The sequence below is a fragment of the Ranitomeya imitator genome, chromosome 4 (genome assembly GCF_032444005.1).
Source record: "Ranitomeya imitator isolate aRanImi1 chromosome 4, aRanImi1.pri, whole genome shotgun sequence".
Lineage (NCBI taxonomy): Eukaryota > Metazoa > Chordata > Amphibia > Anura > Dendrobatidae > Ranitomeya > Ranitomeya imitator.
The window spans coordinates 9,468,537-9,490,699 of NC_091285.1; the positions used below are offsets into that span (position 1 = coordinate 9,468,537).

The 22,163-nt window shown below is 59.0% G+C and overlaps 1 protein-coding gene across 11 annotated transcripts in view; it reads left to right on the forward strand.

Annotated features, from left to right (window-relative positions):
* Positions 1 to 13,976, forward strand: part of ERC1 (ELKS/RAB6-interacting/CAST family member 1) — an 82,558-nt gene extending 68,582 nt beyond the window's left edge. For 5 of the 11 annotated variants that reach the window (XM_069762938.1, XM_069762944.1, XM_069762939.1 and 2 more), the window contains 2 exons: positions 4,679 to 4,867; positions 7,418 to 13,976. In XM_069762938.1, coding sequence (XP_069619039.1) covers positions 4,679 to 4,867; positions 7,418 to 7,555 — 327 coding nt within the window. In that variant the 3' untranslated portion in view covers positions 7,556 to 13,976. Of the gene's footprint in view, positions 1 to 4,678; positions 4,868 to 7,417 lie in introns of those variants that run through there. The other 6 variants (XM_069762945.1, XM_069762946.1, XM_069762948.1 and 3 more) reach the window with 2 other exon arrangements.
* The last annotated feature ends 8,187 nt before the right edge of the window (positions 13,977 to 22,163 follow it).

Below are 22,163 nucleotides of genomic sequence, written 5' to 3' on the forward strand. Positions count from 1 at the left end.
CCCTTCTCTCTCTCCCCGGTGTCGGTGACCTTCTCTCCCTCTCCCCGGTGTCGGTGCCCTTCTCTCCCTCTCCCCGGTGTCGGTGCCCTTCTCTCCCTCTCCCCGGTGTCGGTGCCCTTCTCTCCCTCTCCCCGGTGTCGGTGCCCTTCTCTCCCTCTCCCCAGTGTCGGTGCCCTTCTCTCCCTCTCCCCAGTGTTTGTGCCCTTCTCTCTCCCCGGTGTTTGTGCCCTTCTCTCCCTCTCCCCGGTGTCGGTGCCCTTCTCTCCCTCTCCCCGCTGCCCTTCTCTCCCTCTCCCCGGTGTCTGTGCCCTTCTCTCTCCCCGGTGTCGGTGCCCTTCTCTCCCTCTCCCCGGTGTCGGTGCCCTTCTCTCCCTCTCCCCAGTGTTTGTGCCCTTCTCTCCCTCTCCCCGGTGTCGGTGCCCTTCTCTCCCTCTCCCCGGTGTCGGTGCCCTTCTCTCCCTCTCCCCGGTGTCGGTGCCCTTCTCTCCCTCTCCCCGGTGCCCTTCTCTCCCTCTCCCCGGTGTCGGCGCCCTTCTCCTCGGATATCTCTTATCTGAGACCCTCAGCCAGCGCAGGGTGTGATGTTAAGTGTCGGCCATTGTCCTTATCATGTATCCTGGTGATTCCTCCCGTCACGGCTCCGGCACATTCCTGCCCACAGACGACATCTCGCAGGCGACTAAATATTTGGTTTCCCGGCGACGGGCGGCTGTGAGGAGCGCGGGCAGCGCATGGTGACGGCCCCGGGGCCCTGTGTACGGATGTAAGGTCCTCTGGCTTTCCAGTAATTTGCATCAGTGGCCCGGGGGATTCTGGGTAAGGAGGAGCCCGGTGACCCCGGGGGAGCGCGGTGACCCCAGAGGAGCGTGGCTGCCATAGACAACAATGCTTCCTGTGAGGTTTCCGGCGCGGCCCCCCGTCCCGTGGACCACCTGTTAGTTCTGGCCGCGACGGACGTGTCGTCTCATTAATTTGCGCAGCAGAATACAATGGCGCATAGATGGGGGGATGTTTGCACCGGGGGCCGCCGCGGCCCCTCCAGAGGGGATCGTTTTCAGATCTCGTCCCCGGCTCAGTGTGAGGTGAAGCTGGCGGCACTTCTGAGGATCCGCACACAGACACTTGGCGCGATCTCAGGGCGTCCGAGGAGCAGCTTGGACGGCCTCTTCCACTTTCCCAAAATGCAGCCCCCTCAGCCTACGAGAACGACCGCGTCGCCCCCCAGTATTAACCCTGTCATTGACGCACATGCATGGCAGGTCACACGTTGGTTATGTCCCCCACGGGCACCGCAGCGGGCAGAGGTCACATGACATCTCGCCATTTGTCCCAGGGATATCTATTGCAGTATAATAAGAGGCTGGCAACATTTTCTGCTTGTTGTCAGTGAATAGAAAAGACGAAAAGATACCATTACTAACGAAACCACCTTACTTTACACTGCAGGCTGCATTCGCAAATGCAACATTGAAAAGAAAAGAAAAATACACAGTGACTGTCGCCCAAACTGCTGCTCATCTCAGCGTCGTCCTCCGCGGGGCCCTCTGTCGTCGTCGTCTTCCGCGGGGCCCTCTGTCGTCGTCGTCGTCCTCCGCGGGGCCCTCTGTCGTCGTCGTCCTCCGCGGGGCCCTCTGTCGTCGTCGTCCTCCGCGGGGCCCTCTGTCGTCGTCGTCCTCCGCGGGGCCCTCTGTCGTCGTCGTCCTCCGCGGGGCCCTCTGTCGTCGTCGTCGTCCTCCGCGGGGCCCTCTGTCGTCGTCGTCCTCCGCGAGGCCCTCTGTCGTCGTCGTCCTCCGCGGGGCCCTCTGTCGTCGTCCTCCTCCTCCTCCGCGGGGCCCTCTGTCGTCGTCGTCCTCCGCGGGGCCCTCTGTCGTCGTCGTTCTCCGCGGGGCCCTCTGTCGTCGTCGTTCTCCGCGGGGCCCTCTGTCGTCGTCGTCCTCCGCGGGGCCCTCTGTTGTCGTCGTCCTCCGCGGGGCCCTCTGTTGTCGTCGTCCTCCGCGGGGCCCTCTGTTGTTGTCCTCCTCCGCGGCGCCCTGTCGTCGTACTCCGCGGCGCCCTCTGTTGTTGTCCTCCTCCGCGGCTCCCTCTGTTGTTGTCCTCCTCCGCGGCGCTCTCTGTCCTCCTCCTCCTTCGCGGCGCCCTCTGTCGTCGTCCTCCTCCGCGGCTCCCTCTGTTGTCGTCCTCCTCCGCGGCGCCCTGTCGTCGTACTCCGCGGCGCCCTCTGTTGTTGTCCTCCTCCGCGGCTCCCTCTGTTGTTGTCCTACTCCGCGGCGCCCTGTCGTCGTCCTTCGCGGCACCCTCTGTCGTCGTCGTCCTCCGCGGGGCCCTCTGTCGTCGTCGTCCTCCGCGGGGCCCTCTGTCGTCGTCGTCCTCCGCGGGGCCCTCTGTCGTCGTCGTCGTCCTCCGCGGGGCCCTCTGTCGTCGTACTCCGCGGCTCCCTCTGTTGTTGTCCTCCTCCGCGGCGCCCTGTCGTCGTACTCCGCGGCGCCCTCTGTTGTTGTCCTCCTCCGCGGCTCCCGCTGTTGTTGTCCTACTCCGCGGCGCCCTGTCGTCGTCCTCCGCGGCACCCTCTGTTGTTGTCCTCCTCCGCGGCGCCCTCTGTTGTTGTCCTCCTCCGCGGCGCCCTCTGTCCTCCTCCTCCTCCGCGGCGCCCTCTGTCGTCGTCCTCCTCCGCGGCGCCCTCTGTCGTCCTCCTCCTCCGCGGCGCCCTCTGTCGTCGTCCTCCGCGGCACCCTCTGTTGTTGTCCTCCTCCGCGGCTCCCTGTGTCGTCGTCCTCCTCCTTCGCGGCTCCCTCTGTTGTTGTCCTCCTCCGCGGCTCCCTCTGTCGTCGTCCTCCTCCGCGGCGCCCTCTCATAGTCTGTGCAGGTCATCACCAGGTGGGTGACGCTGGTCGCCATTTCATGGGGCTGACTGATCTGCCCTTATATACAAGTACAGTATACGGACCCCCAGCGAAGGATGTGCTATAACTGCTGCCACATCTCCCCCTTTCCAGACCCTCTTTCCCTGTCCAGACCCCCATGTAGATGGTTTATTTAGTTGATGTTTTACACCTGCAGATGAAAGCTCCTAAGACGCCGGCAGCTACTGTCCGTAACATCACAAGCAGATGGTGGGACTGTAGTGGTGATGGGGGGCCGGCGAGGGAGGCTGCAACTCCTGTCCAACCTCCTACTGAAGAACAATAGTCGCCTCTCCCAGTAGTGGCTGATAACAGAGAGCACTTTAGATAGCTGAGAACTTAAGGATTGGGCATGTAGATATCCAGCTGCCCACTCCTTGATGTTGGGGGTCCCCGTAACCGTCAGTTCATACGTTAATGTGACGAGTGTGGACGGCTCTGATAACCACGTCCTGGCTCGCAGACAGTTAATGCCCTGTGGCCCCTGATGACGAGCTCTCTGGTTAGTGCCCCTCAGGGTGATCCGGGGCCCCTTACTCCGCATGTTCACACTCTGCTGTGAGTGATGGAGCCGTGTGGACACGGATCACTTGTACGATGGACGCAGCTCACACGGAGCCTCGTCTTGCGGCTTCCTTGGCTTTTATCTCTGTCCCTGCCGCACAGTGGAGCCCCCCGGAGCGCTGCGACTCCCCCCGTATCACTGCTGCGGCTGCTTTCTGTCAGAGTTTCTAAATCCACCTTATCTGGCGCTGACAGCCTCTCTGCCAGCACTGAGACATGTCACCCGACAGCCGCCTGCACGCCCGTCTGTGAACGTGACCTCCAGATACGGCATCGGCGGAGCCACCGCCATCGTGTACATCCCCCCCCCATCGAGTACACCCCCTCCATCATGTACGTTCCCCACCGCCATCATGTACATTCCCCACCGCCATCGTGTACATTCCCCACCGCCATAGTGTACGTTCCCCACCGCCATCGTGTACATTCCCCACCGCCATCGTGTACATTCCCCACCGCCATCGTGTACATTCCCCACCGCCATCGTGTACGTTCCCTCGCCATCGTGTACGTTCCCCCGCCATCGTGTACGTTCCCCCGCCATCGTGTACGTTCCCCCGCCATCGAGTACACCCTCTCCATCGTGTACGTTCCCCACGCCATCGTGTACGTTCCCCACGCCATCGTGTACGTTCCCCACGCCATCGTTTACGTTCCCCACGCCATCGTTTACGTTCCCCACGCCATCGTTTACGTTCCCCACGCCATCGTTTACGTTCCCCACGCCATCGTTTACGTTCCCCACGCCATCGCGTACGATCCCCACGCCATCGCGTACGTTCCCCCGCCATCGTGTACGTTCACCACCGCCATCGTGTACGTTCCCCCGCCATCGTGTACGTTCCCCGCTATACACAGTAACGTCCTCCAACCTCATCACCGTTACATGTAAAGTTCTGCAAACTCTGCTGCTGTTTTTCAAGAGATCGGCTTGCTGTCAGAACATCAATGACTGCCGCTCGCTGATGTTCTGTTGCAGATGTTCCTCTTGTCCTGATGATTTGCTACAATGTGTCAGTGCTGGAACAATTAAAAACAATTATATCTGTCCGGGCTCCACCTCCAGTGGTGATTATAGGGGGGCCGTTAGTGTTTGTGTTTCTCTCCATCTTCGCCCTCTTCTTCCATACACCTCCTCCATCAGTCCAGGGTCGGTGGTGGGAGATCCGCCGGCCTGTAAGACTCCTCACCCTCCTCCTTTCCTTCTGTCCTAGATGATTCAGCCCCTCTTAGACCTCGACCAGAATCGCAGCAAACTCAAACTGTATATCGGGCATCTGACTGCTCTGTGCCAGGACAGAGACCCCCAGATCCTGCAAGCGCTTCGCCCGCCCGACTCCTACTACCTGGACGACAACCGGGCAGTTTGGGAGCAGAGGCTGCAGAAGATGACGACCGAAGAGGTGAGAGGATGGAGGCAGTAATGCAACCACTAATCAAACAAAAATGGATCTACGATCAGTGTAAAACACCAGATTCCCTGCAGATGTGATCTTGTATCTCTGTATACAGGGAGCTCCCCCTAGTGGTGGCTGCAGACAGGATCTTATCATGTATCTCTGTATACAGGGAGCTCCCCCTAGTGGAGGCTGCAGACAGGATCTTATCATGTATCTCTGTATACAGGGAGCTCCCCCTAGTGGTGGCTGCAGACAGGATCTTATCATGTATCTCTGTATACAGGGAGCTCCCCCTAGTGGTGGCTGCAGACAGGATCTTATCATGTATCTCTGTGTACAGGGAGCTTCCCCTAGTGGTGGCTGCAGACAGGATCTTATCATGTATCTCTGTATACAGGGAGCTCCCCCTAGTGGTGGCTGCAGACAGGATCTTATCATGTATCTCTGTATACAGGGAGCTCCCCCTAGTGGAGGCTGCAGACAGGATCTTATCATGTATCTCTGTATACAGGGAGCTCCCCCTAGTGGTGGCTGCAGACAGGATCTTATCATGTATCTCTGTGTACAGGGAGCTTCCCCTAGTGGTGGCAGCAGACAGGATCTTCTCATGTATCTCTGTATACAGGGAGCTCCCCCTAGTGGTGGCAGCAGACAGGATCTTATCATGTATCTCTGTATACAGGGAGCTCCCCCTAGTGGTGGCTGCAGACAGGATCTTATGTATCTCTGTATACAGGGAGCTCCCCCTAGTGGTGACTGCAGACAGGATCTTATCATGTATCTGTATACAGGGAGCTCCCCCTAGTGGTGTCTGCAGACAGGATCTTATGTATCTCTGTATACAGGGAGCTCCCCCTAGTGGTGGCTGCAGACAGGATCTTATCAAGTATCTCTGTATACAGGGAGCTCCCCTTAGTGGTGGCTGCAGACAGGATCTTATCATATATCTCTGTATACAGGGAGCTCCCCCTAGTGGTGACTGCAGACAGGATCTTATCATGTATCTCTGTATACAGGGCGCTCCCCCTAGTGGTGGCTGCAGACAGGATCTTATCATGTATCTCTGTATACAGGGAGCTCCCCCTAGTGGTGACTGCAGACAGGATCTTATCATGTATCTCTGTATACAGGGAGCTCCCCCTAGTGGTGACTGCAGACAGGATCTTATCATGTATCTCTGTATACAGGGAGCTCCCCCTAGTGGTGGCTGCAGACAGGATCTTATCATGTATCTCTGTATACAGGGAGCTCCCCCTAGTGGTGACTGCAGACAGGATCTTATCATGTATCTCTGTATACAGGGAGCTCCCCCTAGTGGTGGCTGCAGACAGGATCTTATCATGTATCTCTGTATACAGGGAGCTCCCCCTAGTGGTGGCTGCAGACAGGATCTTATCATTTATCTCTGTATACAGGGAGCTCCCCCTAGTGGTGGCTGCAGACAGGATCTTATCATGTATCTCTGTATACAGGGATCTCCCCCTAGTGGTGGCTGCAGACAGGATCTTATCATGTATCTCTGTATACAGGGAGCTCCCCCTAGTGGTGGCTGCAGACAGGATCTTATCATGTATCTCTGCAGACAGGATCTTATCATGTATCTCTGTATACAGGGAGCTCCCCCTAGTGGTGACTGCAGACAGGATCTTATCATGTATCTCTGTATACAGGGAGCTCCCCCTAGTGGTGGCTGCAGACAGGATCTTATCATGTATCTCTGTATACAGGGAGCTCCCCCTAGTGGTGGCTGCAGACAGGATCTTATCATGTATCTCTGTATACAGGGTGCTCCCCCTAGTGGTGGCTGCAGACAGGATCTTATCATGTATCTCTGTATACAGGGAGCTCCCCCTAGTGGTGGCTGCAGACAGGATCTTATCATGTATCTCTGTATACAGGGAGCTCCCCCTAGTGGTGGCTGCAGACAGGATCTTATCATGTATCTCTGTATACAGGGAGCTCCCCCTAGTGGTGGCTGCAGACAGGATATTATCATGTATCTCTGTATACAGAGAGCTCCCCCTAGTGGTGGCTGCAGACAGGATCTTATCATGTATCTCTGTATACAGGGCGCTCCCCCTAGTGGTGGCTGCAGACAGGATCTTATCATGTATCTCTGTATACAGGGAGCTCCCCCTAGTGGTGGCTGCAGGCAGGATCTTATCATGTATCTCTGTATACAGGGAGCTCCCCCTAGTGGTGGCTGCAGACAGGATCTTATCATGTATCTCTGTATACAGGGAGCTCCCCCTAGTGGTGGCTGCAGACAGGATATTATCATGTATCTCTGTATACAGAGAGCTCCCCCTAGTGGTGGCTGCAGACAGGATCTTATCATGTATCTCTGTATACAGGGAGCTCCCCCTAGTGGTGGCTGCAGACAGGATCTTATCATGTATCTCTGTATACAGGGCGCTCCCCCTAGTGGTGGCTGCAGACAGGATCTTACCATGTATCTCTGTATATAGGGCGCTCCCCCTAGTGCTGCTTATGCCGGTGTTTGGCGATAGTTATAAGAAGATGCTTTTCTCATACTTTTCCCATTTCTTTCAGTTGAGCGAAGAGCTGGAGAGATGTGAGCACGAGAGCGCAGATTTGCAGGAATTCGCCAACACCATCCTCCAGCAGATTGCAGATCACTGCCCTGATATCTTGGAACAAGTTGTCAATGCCTTGGAAGAGTCGTCCTGACACCACGGAGATGGAGGTCGCCGCCCGCGGACACCAGTGTTAGTCGATGACTTATCGTTGTCCCCTCCGCCCGCCGGCTCTGGCCTGGGGTAGAGACCGCACATCCAGCCTTGCACTGCCCGTCATACACTGCACTGTGCGCACCGTTACTGCGGGGGCTTCTTGTGGTTTCTGGGGTCGTAGTAAGACTCCTACCACTAGGACCAAAAAGACCCCGATCTCCTTGTTCCTCCCCGCGGTCGTCCGTCACCGGACATTCACTACAGCAATGCAATAAGAGTCTGCCCGGACCGTGTGGCAGTGATGGCGGGGGCGGCGGTGGCATTGGCAGGGGGGAGGGGGTGAACTGGTAAAGCCCATGGAGATTTCTGTCCAAGGTCAAACTACAGACATCAGGATTCCAGGATGATTGAAGGCTCGAGGACTACAGCTCCCATCCTCCGCAGCTTGTCTATGACTGTGCACACATTTATTTCTCTTCCTGGGAAGGTTCTTGTGCGCCAGCATCAAACCCACCAGCCCAGACCCACCAGCGACCACTTCTACCACCCTCTTTACCAGGGGACGCCAGCTCCTGTTACAACCACCCCCAGTGTCCTCACCAGGGGACGCCAGCTCCTGTTACTACCACCCCCGGTGTCTTCACCAGGGGACGCCGGCTCCTGTTACTACCACCCCCGGTGTCTTCACCAGGGGACGCCGGCTCCTGTTACTACCACCCCCGGTGTCATCACCAGGGGACGCCGGCTCCTGTTACTACCACCCCCGGCGTCTTCACCAGGGGAGGCCGGCTCCTGTTACTACCACCCCCGGCGTCTTCACCAGGGGAGGCCGGCTCCTGTTACTACCACCCCCGGCGTCTTCACCAGGGGAGGCCGGCTCCTGTTACTACCACCCCCGGCGTCTTCACCAGGGGAGGCCGGCTCCTGTTACTACCACCCCCGGCGTCTTCACCAGGGGAGGCCGGCTCCTGTTACTACCACCCCCGGCGTCTTCACCAGGGGAGGCCGGCTCCTGTTACTACCACCCCCGGCGTCTTCACCAGGGGACGCCGGCTCCTGTTACTACCACCCCCGGCGTCATCACCAGGGGACGCCGGCTCCTGTTACTACCACCCCCGGCGTCTTCACCAGGGGACGCCGGCTCCTGTTACTACCACCCCCGGCGTCATCACCAGGGGACGCCGGCTCCTGTTACTACCACCCCCGGTGTCTTCACCAGGGGACGCCGGCTCCTGTTACTACCACCCCCGGTGTCATCACCAGGGGACGCCGGCTCCTGTTACTACCACCCCCGGCGTCTTCACCAGCGGACGCCGGCTCCTGTTACTACCACCCAAGGCATCTTCACCAGGGGACGCCGGCTCCTGTTACTACCACCCCCGGCGTCTTCACCAGGAGACGCCGGCTCCTGTTACTACCACCCCCAGTGTCATCACCAGGGGACGCCGGCTCCTGTTACTACCACCCCCAAGATCATCACCAGGGGACGCCGGCTCCTGTTACTACCACCCCCAGTGTCATCACCAGGGGACGCCGGCTCCTGTTACTACCACCCCCAGTGTCATCACCAGGGGACGCCGGCTCCTGTTACTATCACCCCCAGTGTCATCACCAGGGGACGCCGGCTCCTGTTACTACCACCCCCAGTGTCATCACCAGCGGACGCCAGCTCCTGTTACTACCACCCCCAAGATCATCACCAGGGGACGCCAGCTCCTGTTACTACCACCCCCGGCGTATTCACCAGGGGACGCCCTATCCTGTTATTAGCACCCCCAGCGTCATCACCACGAGGGCCAGCTTCTGTTTCTACCACCCACGGTATGCTCACCAGGGGACGCCACATCCTGTTTCTACGACCCATGGTATCCTCACCAAGGGATGCCAGCTTCTGTTACTACCTCCCCCGGTGTCATCACCAGGGGCCACCACATGCTGATACTACCACCCACAATATCATCACCAGGGGCCACCACCTCCTGTTACTACTACCCCCCAGTATCCTCACCAGGGGCCACCACCTCCTGTTACTACTACCCCCCAGTATCCTCACCAGGGGCCACCACCTCCTGTTACTACTACCCCCAGTATCCTCACCAGGGGCCACCACATTCTGTTACTACCACCCCTAGTAGCATTACTACTACCCCCCAGTATCCTCACCAGGGGCCACCACCTCCTGTTACTACTACCCCCAGTATCCTCACCAGGGGCCACCACATTCTGTTACTACCACCCCTAGTAGCATTACTACCACCCCCAGTATCCTCACCAGGGGCCATCACCTCCTGTTACTACCACCCCCAGTATCCTCACCAGGGGCCATCACCTCCTGTTACTACCACCCCCAGTATCCTCACCAGGGGCCATCACCTCCTGTTACTACCACCCCCAGTATACTCATCAGGGGCCACCACATTCTGTTACTACCACCCCAGTATCCTCACCAGGGGCCACCACCTCCTGTTACTACCACCCCCAGTATCCTCACCAGGGGCCGCCAGCTCTATACATTCTCATCCCTAAAAGGTCTTCTGTGCCCTTTTTCTAGCTATACTCTGGTGGCTGTTGGGGTAGGATCTCCCCCATCACCAGGCCAGACCCTCCGTGCTGACAGTCGTGTCTCGGTGGGCGATCCTCTTGACTGTTAGGTTGGTGATCAATCCCGACATCCCGTGTTGATGGAGGAGACGCTGCGCGCAGTTACGGCTGCAGAGATCGGAGCCCGGTGGACCTCCGCAGACCATGGCACAGTCATGCGGCTCCCGGCCCGGAGCGTCGTCTGCCGTTCTCACCCCCCAAAACCTCTGATTACCTCAGGAATTCAATGTATTATCATTCAGAATCCACACAATCACGATATAACAAGAGGTGTAAGGGGGCACGGGCGAGACGCATGGATGCCGCCATGATGCCTGAGGATAAACCCGATACAGCAGGAGCCGCTGCCTGAGAAAATCCTAAAAGGCAATCGCGAGGAGGCACCGAGGGGCTTCAATCACAAATCATAAAACATCTGCCGATCCACAGGAACGAAAACACCTCTGTGCTTACATCTGATACTCTGGGCACAGCCAGAGCTGCAAACAAGTCCACGTCTCGCCGCGGCCTTCACTATACATTATGGGAGTCAGACAAGCCTTAAAGGGTCCTCACTGGACAGTAGATCAATGCTAGCGCCGTGGGGGTCCGACCTGTAACGGGAGACCTTGGCTTTGATTGGAGCTGCACTATATGTGTTAGACCACCGTGTATCACATGAGCGGGCCGGGTCTTCTGGTGGTCCCAGCAATCTGAACCCAAGATGGGCGATAAATGCTTCATAGACAACTGCTAAACTCAAGTTCAACATTCTTGAGATCTATTTTACTTTTCATTTTCCTCATACAGAGCTCCACATCCCCTGCAGAGATCAAGAGATACGTGACAACATTGCTCCTGCATGTAGCCACCACTAGGGGGGAGCTTGCTACATAGATTTATGCAGCCACCACTAGAGGGAGCTCACTACATAGATTTATACAGCCACCACTGGGGGGGGCTCGCTACATAGATTTATGCAGCCACCACTAGAGGGAGCTCACTACATAGATTTATACAGCCACCACTGGGGGGGCTCGCTACATAGATTTATACAGCCACCACTAGAGGGAGCTCACTACATAGATTTATACAGCCACCACTGGGGGGGCTCGCTACATAGATTTATGCAGCCACCACTAGAGGGAGCTCACTACATAGATTTATACAGCCACCACTGGGGGGGCTCGCTACATAGATTTATACAGCCACCACTGGGGGGGCTCACTACATAGATTTATACAGCCACCACTGGGGGGGGCCCGCTACATAGATTTATACAGCCACCACTAGAGGGAGCTCACTACATAGATTTATACAGCCACCACTGGGGGGGCTCGCTACATAGATTTATACAGCCACCACTAGAGGGAGCTCCACAAATCTCTATGTAGAGAGCTCCCTCTAGTGGCAGCTGTATAAATCTGTATGTAGTGAGCTCCCTCTGGTGGTGCCTGTATAAATCTGCAGGTAGAGAGCTCCCTCTGGTGGTGCCTGTATAAATCTTCAGGTAATGTGCTCCTTCTAGTGGTGACTGTATATATAAATCTGTATGTAGTGAGCTCCCTCTGGTGCTGCCTGTATAAATCTTCAGGTAGTGAGCTCCTTCTAGTGGCGGCTGTGTAAATCTGCAGGTAGAGAGCTCCCTCTGGTGGTGGCTTGCAAGAAACTGATTTTCTGATTTTGATCAATGTCCGTGCAGAGGATTTGGCGCTGTGCATCCATAAAGCTGCGCCCAGACTCTGGTAATGGTTTAGGAATGTATGTAGGTTTGAATGCAGCTCTGGATGTGACTGGAGCATTAGACCGCCAGTCTTGGGCTGATCAGGTGCGAGGGGATCACCTCGCCAAGAAGGTCGCAGTATCTAATCCTTTACAGGGGGATCATAGGGCAAGCGGCGAAACGCACCAGATCCCAATCGATCACCTTATACACAAGCTGCAAAAACGGGGGACAGAAGCTTTTCTTGTGTTACGCCCTGGTCTGATGATCTCCGTTCTGAGACTGAGAAATGGTGAAAACTTCTTACACTACAGACAAATCTTACTGAGCAAAATGGCTGCTACACGTTACGTGAGGGAAGAGAAGGGGCGTTTTGGGGATTTTTTTTTCCCTTTGGGGAGGGAATTTTTGTGTCAAAGGGGGGAAACCAATGAGGCCGTCGTCCCCCCGTGGACTGGTGGAATAACCTGGATCTTTCAGGCTTTTCTACTTTTTGTGTTTTGGTTTTTTTGCCTACGGCCGCCGGGCCCTCGCCGTCCCCCCGACCCCCTGTGTACATGTCTGATAATGTCCGTTACTGACAGAACGACCCCCCCAGCCATTTCGGGACCCTCCAGGCGCTTAAGACCCCACAGAAGTGTGTATAATATACGAGCGTGCGGTTTTGGTCTCCATATTGGATTTTTTAGTTCAATGCTTGGAGGGGGTCCGCCGCAGGGTGGGAGACCTGAGCTACGTGGGGGTGGGCTTCAGCCGGCGCCCTCCATTATGAGGACTGAGCGTGCCTGGCAGCTGCGGACGGTGGTCCGTATCCCGTTATTAGTGCCTTCATGGAAGCGACGCGGGATGGAAACGTATTAAAGGGTCGGCGTCCAGCGTTCTGTCAATGGATTGTATTTGTTTTATGCGTAATAATGGCACAAAGAAAGGGAAAGTGACAATGTAGCCGGTCCGGACCCCCCTCTGTGAGCTGCACAACCTGCAATCCAGACCGATACATTGTAACGAACCATCAGATTTGTGGTTTCTCTTCCAGGCCGGAGGCAAATGTAACAAACCTCCAGCGGCGAGAAGCGGCTGATTGTTTAAATTCTGATGAAACGTTCTGGAATCATTTCTATAATTCTGGATCTCCCTTTAATTCACGGGGCTCTTAAAGGCATCTTCACCTCGTTTTTAAAGTGTTCCTCTACCTTTTCACGTGTTGCCATGGAATCTCATCTAGACTGGAGCAGTGACGCCGATGTGCATCCGCTGGTTTCTAGTGGTCGGTCCGCTGGTAGAGAATCCCTTTAAATTTAAAGGGGTCGATCCGTTGGGTTTTCATGCTGCGGTTTTCTCGGGGCTTGTGCCATCGCTGCTCCTGGAGACTTAGCGGAGCAAATACGGCGGCCAAATCGTGCGGGGAGCCGCCATATTGCTACATATCCATGGTGCTAGGCAGACGGGAACGCACGGGGGGTCCGCAACAGGCGGCTGAGCATGCTGGGAAGTGGACGGTCGGACTCTGCAAACCCGGATCAGCTGCTTTAACCCTTTATGGGCGATGAGGGCTAATGAATGTATAATGCGGGCGCGTTATTGGGGGGGGATGTATGGAATAGGAAGGGAGACCCCCGATGCCGGGGCAACTTCTGTGTTTGCTGCTGGCCGACTCACTACCATTGTCGTCTGATGTGTTTATATATAAATAAATGTTAAATATGTAGACCCCCTAACTGTGGAGGGTCCGGCCTCGCAGCCTCCTTGTTGCCGCCACACAGGGCTGAAGCCCACCCTCCGCCTGGATTTTATTGGGCTGTTTTTGTGCCTTTTTTTAAAATCTTGTAAAAACTATTTTTTTTTTTTATTCTAAAGGAAAAATAAAATCTCTCTCCCACCATCTCCCCCTGTCGATCTTCAGGGGGCACCACCTGTACGACACAGAGGTGTCCCTGGAAGATGAGGCCGGGGGGGAGCCCAGACCCCCGGGAGTGGGGAGGCCGACGTTGCCCCCCGCTCACTTCTCTATGTAACTAAAGTTTTTAATTTTTATTAATTTGTTGGTTTTGTTTTTTTTCCCTGACACAGGATGCCAAAAATATTAAAAGAAAATAATTAAAAACAAGTTGCCAAGTGTGCGAGTCTTATTACAGCCCCCCGAAACGGCTGCGGCATCCGTATTATGGCCCGCCGGAGCTGATGGTACGGCCGGTTCCCCTGAAGTCACACCACGTCCTTGTTTCGGCCCCGAAGTGTCGCTGTGGCCCCAGACTGACTGGGGTGCTATGAACGTCATTCTGGCATTTCCAGCATTGGCACCAGGACCCCTAAAAGCCACCAAGTGTCCCCAGACCCCTATATTGTCGCCATGTCCCCAGTGCACCCTGTTGGCACATCCTCACGCCGAGGTGCAGCTCCTGGTCCCGCTGTGGTTCCCGGACTCTGAGGGGCTCGGTCTTGGTTGAGTCCCAGGAGAGTTCCTGGGTGGTCCGCTCTTATCAAAGGCTCAGGTCAAGTAAGACCAGGACATAATGCCGTCCAGTCCCAACGATGTGAAAGTCGATGACTAATTTGGTGCCGCGGTCTCATTTCAGTGAGTCCGGCCAGAAGCTTTGGGATCTTCACCAGAAAACAAGGCAGAAGTGGTCGCAAAGCTGCGGAGAGACAGGCGGGTGATCGGTCGGGGGTACTGGGGGTCCACAACGAGTCTAATGAGATGAGAGATCGATGCGGAAGACCGTGAAAGGGCAAGAGGACGATCTCCAGGCACTGATATCCTCTCCGCACTTGCCCCCCAATCATAAGTGGTAGACCGGGAACACCCCACAAGAACCGCCGTATACCGGGAACACCCCACACGGCCCACGTATACAAGGAACACCCCGCAAGAACCGCCGTATACCGGGAACACACCACAATACCCGCCGTATACCGGGAACACCCCACTAGACCCGCCGTATATGGGGGACACCCCACAAGACCCGCCGCATATCGGGAACACCACACAAGACCCGCCGCATACCGGGAACACCCCACTAGACCCGCTGTATACCGGGGACACACAAGACCCGCCATATACAAGGGACACCCCACAAGACCCGCTGCATATGGGGGACACCCCACAAGACCTGCTGTATACCGAGGACACCCCACAAGACCTGCCGTATACCGGGAACACCCCACGAGACCCGCCATATACAGGGAACACCCCACAAGACCCGCCGCATACCGGTAACACCCCACTAGACCCGCCGTATACCGGGGACACACCACAAGACCCGCCGTATACCAGGAACACCCCACTAGACCCGCCGTATACCAGGGACACACCACAAGACCCGGCGTATACCGGGAACACCCCACTAGACCCGCCGTATACCGGGGACACACCACAAGACCCGCCGTATACTGGGAATACCCCGCTAGACCCGCCGTATACCGGGAACACCCCACTAGACCCGCCGTATACCGGGGACACCTCACAAGACCCGCCATATACCGGGCTCACCTCACGAGACCCGCCGTATACCGGGGACACCTCAGAAGACCCGCCATATACCGGGCACACCTCGGGAGACCCGCCGTATACAGGGAACACCCCACTAGACCCGCCGCATACCGGGAACACCCCACAAGACCCGCCGCATACCGGGAACACCTCACAAGACCCGCCGCATACCGGGGACACCCCACAAGACCCGCCGCATACCGGGAACACCTCACAAGACCCGCCGTATACCGGGATCACCCCACAAGACCCGCCGTATACCGGGGACACCTCACAGGACCCGCCGTATACCGGGGACACCTCACAAGACCTGCCATGGGCGCGTGGTTACGACGGGATTTGTCCCCTCCTGGCCGTTGCCACTATTTCTGCAGACATTTGCTGCGGTGCGATCGGCTCTAGCGCGTTTCAGCACCGACCGCTGACACAAAAATTCGGATTTCTCACCAAGTTAGTCATCGGCAAAATAGAAACCAAATCATTTTTTGGGGAAAACGGAATATTCCTTGAGAAGCCGCGCAGGACGACCGGCTGCCCGTTATCATGGCTGTGCCTGGGAGAGTGGCACGAGGCGTTACCACCACAACGATGTCCATAATGACCCATCAGATTCCTGCCCTTCCTATGGAGGATGGAGAGGCAGTCCCTTGCGCAGCAGACACGATGTCAGCCATCTTTAGTAGTGTATCAGGACTTGTTCCAGTTCGCAGATGTCGGCACCGTCCCTCGCCTCCTCTTGCGGGGGAGCAGACAGGCCGCGCCGTGGCCGGAGGACGCCTACGTTTAATGGCCGCTTTTAGTTTTGTAGCTTTGATCCAAAAAAGTCAAGCGTGTGGTAGAGTCCTGACGCACGGGGGGCCGCCGGCTGGCACAGGGGAGCGCACTGGCTATAGTGGAGGTGGGGTGTTCCGACGTGACCCTGCCAGCTTCACTATGGGGGGATTAGCGGAGGAAACCGACCTGCTATTTCCAGAGTGAGAAGAGAAACACTAAAAACCAAAAAAAAAGGTGAGAACAGCGCCCACCGCAGGAGAGAGGGGGCAAGAGGGGCCAAACCTGGCACACAGGACCCCTGCAACAGCGTCCACCACAGGAGAGAGGGGCCAAACCTGGCACACAGGACCCCTGCAACAGCACCCACCACAGGAGAGAGGGGGCAAGAGGGGCCAAACCTGGCACACAGGACCTTTGCAACAGCGCCCACTGCAGGAGAGAGGGGACAAGAGGGGCCAAACCTGGCACACAGGACCCCTGCAACAGCGTCCATCGCAGGAGAGAGAGAGCAAGAGGGGCGAAACTTGGCACACAGGGCCCCTGCAACAACGTCCACCGCAGGAGAGAGGGGGCAAGAAGGGCCAAACCTAGTACACAGGACCCCTGCAACAGTGTCCACCGCAAGTTGGGCAAAACCTGGAACACAGGGCCCTTGCAAAAGCGTCCACCGCAGGAGAGAGGGGACAAGAAGGGCGAAACCTGGCACACTGGACCCCTGCAACAGCGTCCACCGCAGGAGAGAGGGGGCAAGAGGGGCGAAACCTGGCACACAAGGCCCCTGCAACAGCGTCCACCGCAGGAGAGAGGGGGCAAGAGGGGCGAAACCTGGCACACTGGACCCCTGCAACAGCGTCCACCGCAGGAGAGAGGGGGCAAGAGGGGCGAAACCTGGCACACTGGACCCCTGCAACAGTGCCCACCGCAGGAGAGAGGGGGCAAGAGGGGCCAAACCTGACACGTATGACCCCTGCAACAGCGTCCACTGCAGGAGAGAGGGGGCAAGAGGGGCCAAACCTGGCACACAGGACCCCTTCAACAGCGTCCACCGCAGGAGAGAGGGGGCAAGAGGGGCAAAACCTGGCACACAGGGCCCCTGCAACAGCGCCCACCGCAGGAGAGAGGGGGCAAGAGGGGCCAAACCTGGCACACAGGACCCCTGCAACAGCGTCCACCGCAGGAGTGAGGGGGCAAGAGGGGCGAAACCTGGCACACAGGACCCCTGCAACAGCGTCCACTGCAGGAGAGAGGGGGCATGAGGGGCGAAACCTGGCACACTGGACCCCTGCAACAGCGTCCACCACACGAGAGAGGGGGCAAGAGGGGCGAAACTTGGCACACAGGACCCCTGCAACAGCATCCACCGCAGGAGAGATGGGGCAAGAGGGGCGAAACCTGGCACACAGGACCCCTGCAACAGCGTCCACCGCAGGAGAGAGGAGGCAAGAGGGGCGAAACCTGGCACACAAGACCCCTGCAACAGCGTCCACCGCAGGAGAGAGGAGGCAAGAGGGGCGAAACCTGGCACACAGGACCCCTGCAACAGCGTCCACCGCAGGAGAGAGGAGGCAAGAGGGGCGAAACCTGGCACACAGGACCCCTGCAACAGCGTCCACCGCAGGAGAGAGGAGGCAAGAGGGGCGAAACCTGCCACACAGGACCCCTGCAACAGCGTCCACCGAAGGAGAGAGGGGGCAAGAGGGGCAAAACCTGGCACACTGGACCCCTGCAACAGCGTCCACCGCAGGAGAGAGGGGGCAAGAGGGGCAAAACCTGGCACACAGGACCCCCGCAACAGCTGCCACCGCAGGAGAGAGGGAGCAAGAGGGGCGAAACCTGGCACACAGGACCCCTACAACAGCGTCCACCGCAGGAGAGAGGGTGCAAGAGGGGCCAAACCTGGCACACAGGACCCCTGCAACAGCATCCACCGCAGGAGAGAGGGGGCAAGAGGGGCGAAACCTGGCACACAAGGCCCCTGCAACAGCGTCCACCGCAGGAGAGAGGGGGCGAAACCTGGCACACTGGACCCCTGCAACAGTGCCCACCGCAGGAGAGAGGGGGCAAGAGGGGCCAAACCTGACACGTATGACCCCTGCAACAGCGTCCACTGCAGGAGAGAGGGGGCAAGAGGGGCCAAACCTGGCACACAGGACCCCTTCAACAGCGTCCACCGCAGGAGAGAGGGGGCAAAACCTGGCACACAGGGCCCCTGCAACAGCGCCCACCGCAGGAGAGAGGGGGCAAGAGGGGCCAAACCTGGCACACAGGACCCCTGCAACAGCGCCCACCGCAGGAGAGGGGGCAAGAGGGGCCAAACCTGGCACACAGGACCCCTGCAACAGCGTCCACTGCAGGAGAGAGGGGGCATGAGGGGCGAAACCTGGCACACTGGACCCCTGCAACAGCGTCCACCACAGGGGAGAGGGGGCAAGAGGGGCCAAACCTGGCACACAGGACCCCTGCAACAGCGTCCACTGCAGGAGAGAGGGGGCATGAGGGGCGAAACCTGGCACACTGGACCCCTGCAACAGCGTCCACCACAGGAGAGAGGGGGCAAGAGGGGCAAAACCTGGCACACTGGACCCCTGCAACAGCGTCCACCGCAGGAGAGAGGGGGCAAGAGGGGCGAAACCTGGCACACAGGACCCCCGCAACAGCTGCCACCGCAGGAGAGAGGGAGCAAGAGGGGCGAAACCTGGCACACAGGACCCCTACAACAGCGTCCACCGCAGGAGAGAGGGTGCAAGAGGGGCCAAACCTGGCACACAGGACCCCTGCAACAGCATCCACCGCAGGAGAGAGGGGGCAAGAGGGGCGAAACCTGGCACACAAGGCCCCTGCAACAGCGTCCACCGCAGGAGAGAGGGGGCAAGAGGGGCGAAACCTGGCACACTGGACCCCTGCAACAGCGTCCACCGCAGGAGAGAGGGGGCAAGAGGGGCGAAACCTGGCACACTGGACCCCTGCAACAGTGCCCACCGCAGGAGAGAGGGGGCAAGAGGGGCCAAACCTGACAAGTATGACCCCTGCAACAGCGTCCACTGCAGGAGAGAGGGGGCAAGAGGGGCCAAACCTGGCACACAGGACCCCTTCAACAGCGTCCACCGCAGGAGAGAGGGGGCAAAACCTGGCACACAGGGCCCCTGCAACAGCGCCCACCGCAGGAGAGAGGGGGCAAGAGGGGCCAAACCTGGCACACAGGACCCCTGCAACAGCGTCCACCGCAGGAGAGAGGAGGCAAGAGGGGCAAAACCTGGCACACAGGGCCCCTGCAACAGTGCCCACCGCAGGAGAGAGGGGGCAAGAGGGGCGAAACCTGGCACACAGGACCCCTGCAACAGCGTCCACCGCAGGAGAGAGGAGGCAAGAGGGGCGAAACCTGCCACACAGGACCCCCGCAACAGCGCCCACCGCAGGAGAGAGGGGGCAAGAGGGGCGAAACCTGGCACACTGGACCCCTGCAACAGCTGCCACCGCAGGAGAGAGGGGGCAAGAGGGGCGAAACCTGGCACACAGGACCCCTGCAACAGCACCCACTGCAGGAGAGAGGGGGCAAGAGGGGCGAAACCTGGCACACTGGACCCCTGCAACAGCGTCCACCGCAGGAGAGAGGGGGCAAGAGGGGCAAAACCTGGCACACAGGGCCCCCGCAACAGCGCCCACCGCAGGAGAGAGGGGGCAAGAGGGGCAAAACCTGGCACACAGGGCCCCCGCAACAGCGCCCACCGCAGGAGAGAGGGGGCAAGAGGGGCCAAACCTGGCACACAGGACCCCCGAAACAGCGTCCACCGCAGGAGAGAGGGGGCAAGAGGGGCCAAACCTGGCACACAGAACCCCCGAAACAGCGTCCACCGCAGGAGAGAGGAGGCAAGAGGGGCAAAACCTGGCACACAGGGCCCCTGCAACAGTGCCCACCGCAGGAGAGAGGGGGCAAGAGGGGCCAAACCTGGCACACAGGACCCCCGAAACAGCGTCCACCGCAGGAGAGAGGGGGCAAGAGGGGCCAAACCTGGCACACAGAACCCCCGAAACAGCGTCCACCGCAGGAGAGAGGAGGCAAGAGGGGCGAAACCTGGCACACTGGACCCCTGCAACAGCGTCCACCGCAGGAGAGAGGGGGCAAGAGGGGCGAAACCTGGCACACAGGACCCCCGCAACAGCGTCCACCGCAGGAGAGAGGGGGCAAGAGGGGCCAAACCTGGCACACAGGACCCCCGCAACAGCGTCCACCGCAGGAGAGAGGAGGCAAGAGGGGCAAAACCTGGCACACAGGGCCCCTGCAACAGTGCCCACCGCAGGAGAGAGGGGGCAAGAGGGGCCAAACCTGGCACACAGGACCCCTGCAACAGTGCCCACCGCAGGAGAGAGGAGGCAAGAGGGGCGAAACCTGGCACACAGGACCCCTGCAACAGCGTCCACCGCAGGAGAGAGGGGGCAAGAGGGGCCAAACCTGCCACACAGGACCCCCGCAACAGCGTCCACCGCAGGAGAGAGGGGGCAAGAGGGGCGAAACCTGGCACACAGGACCTCTGCAACAGCGTCCACCGCAGGAGAGAGGGGGCAAGAGGGGCAAAACCTGGCACACTGGACCCCTGCAACAGCGTCCACCGCAGGAGAGAGGGGGCAAGAGGGGCGAAACCTGCCACACAGGACCCCTGCAACAGCATCCACCGCAGGAGAGAGGGGGCAAGAGGGGCCAAACCTGGCACACAGGGCCCCTGCAACAGCGCCCACCGCAGGAGAGAGGGGGCAAGAGGGGCCAAACCTGGCACACAGGACCCCTGCAACAGCGTCCACCGCAGGAGAGAGGAGGCAAGAGGGGCAAAACCTGGCACACAGGGCCCCTGCAACAGTGCCCACCGCAGGAGAGAGGGGGCAAGAGGGGCGAAACCTGGCACACAGGACCCCTGCAACAGCGTCCACCGCAGGAGAGAGGAGGCAAGAGGGGCGAAACCTGCCACACAGGACCCCCGCAACAGCGCCCACCGCAGGAGAGAGGGGGCAAGAGGGGCGAAACCTGGCACACTGGACCCCTGCAACAGCTGCCACCGCAGGAGAGAGGGGGCAAGAGGGGCGAAACCTGGCACACAGGACCCCTGCAACAGCACCCACTGCAGGAGAGAGGGGGCAAGAGGGGCGAAACCTGGCACACTGGACCCCTGCAACAGCGTCCACCGCAGGAGAGAGGGGGCAAGAGGGGCAAAACCTGGCACACAGGGCCCCCGCAACAGCGCCCACCGCAGGAGAGAGGGGGCAAGAGGGGCAAAACCTGGCACACAGGGCCCCCGCAACAGCGCCCACCGCAGGAGAGAGGGGGCAAGAGGGGCCAAACCTGGCACACAGGACCCCCGAAACAGCGTCCACCGCAGGAGAGAGGGGGCAAGAGGGGCCAAACCTGGCACACAGAACCCCCGAAACAGCGTCCACCGCAGGAGAGAGGAGGCAAGAGGGGCAAAACCTGGCACACAGGGCCCCTGCAACAGTGCCCACCGCAGGAGAGAGGGGGCAAGAGGGGCCAAACCTGGCACACAGGACCCCCGAAACAGCGTCCACCGCAGGAGAGAGGGGGCAAGAGGGGCCAAACCTGGCACACAGAACCCCCGAAACAGCGTCCACCGCAGGAGAGAGGAGGCAAGAGGGGCGAAACCTGGCACACTGGACCCCTGCAACAGCGTCCACCGCAGGAGAGAGGGGGCAAGAGGGGCGAAACCTGGCACACAGGACCCCCGCAACAGCGTCCACCGCAGGAGAGAGGGGGCAAGAGGGGCCAAACCTGGCACACAGGACCCCCGCAACAGCGTCCACCGCAGGAGAGAGGAGGCAAGAGGGGCAAAACCTGGCACACAGGGCCCCTGCAACAGTGCCCACCGCAGGAGAGAGGGGGCAAGAGGGGCCAAACCTGGCACACAGGACCCCTGCAACAGTGCCCACCGCAGGAGAGAGGAGGCAAGAGGGGCGAAACCTGGCACACAGGACCCCTGCAACAGCGTCCACCGCAGGAGAGAGGGGGCAAGAGGGGCCAAACCTGCCACACAGGAC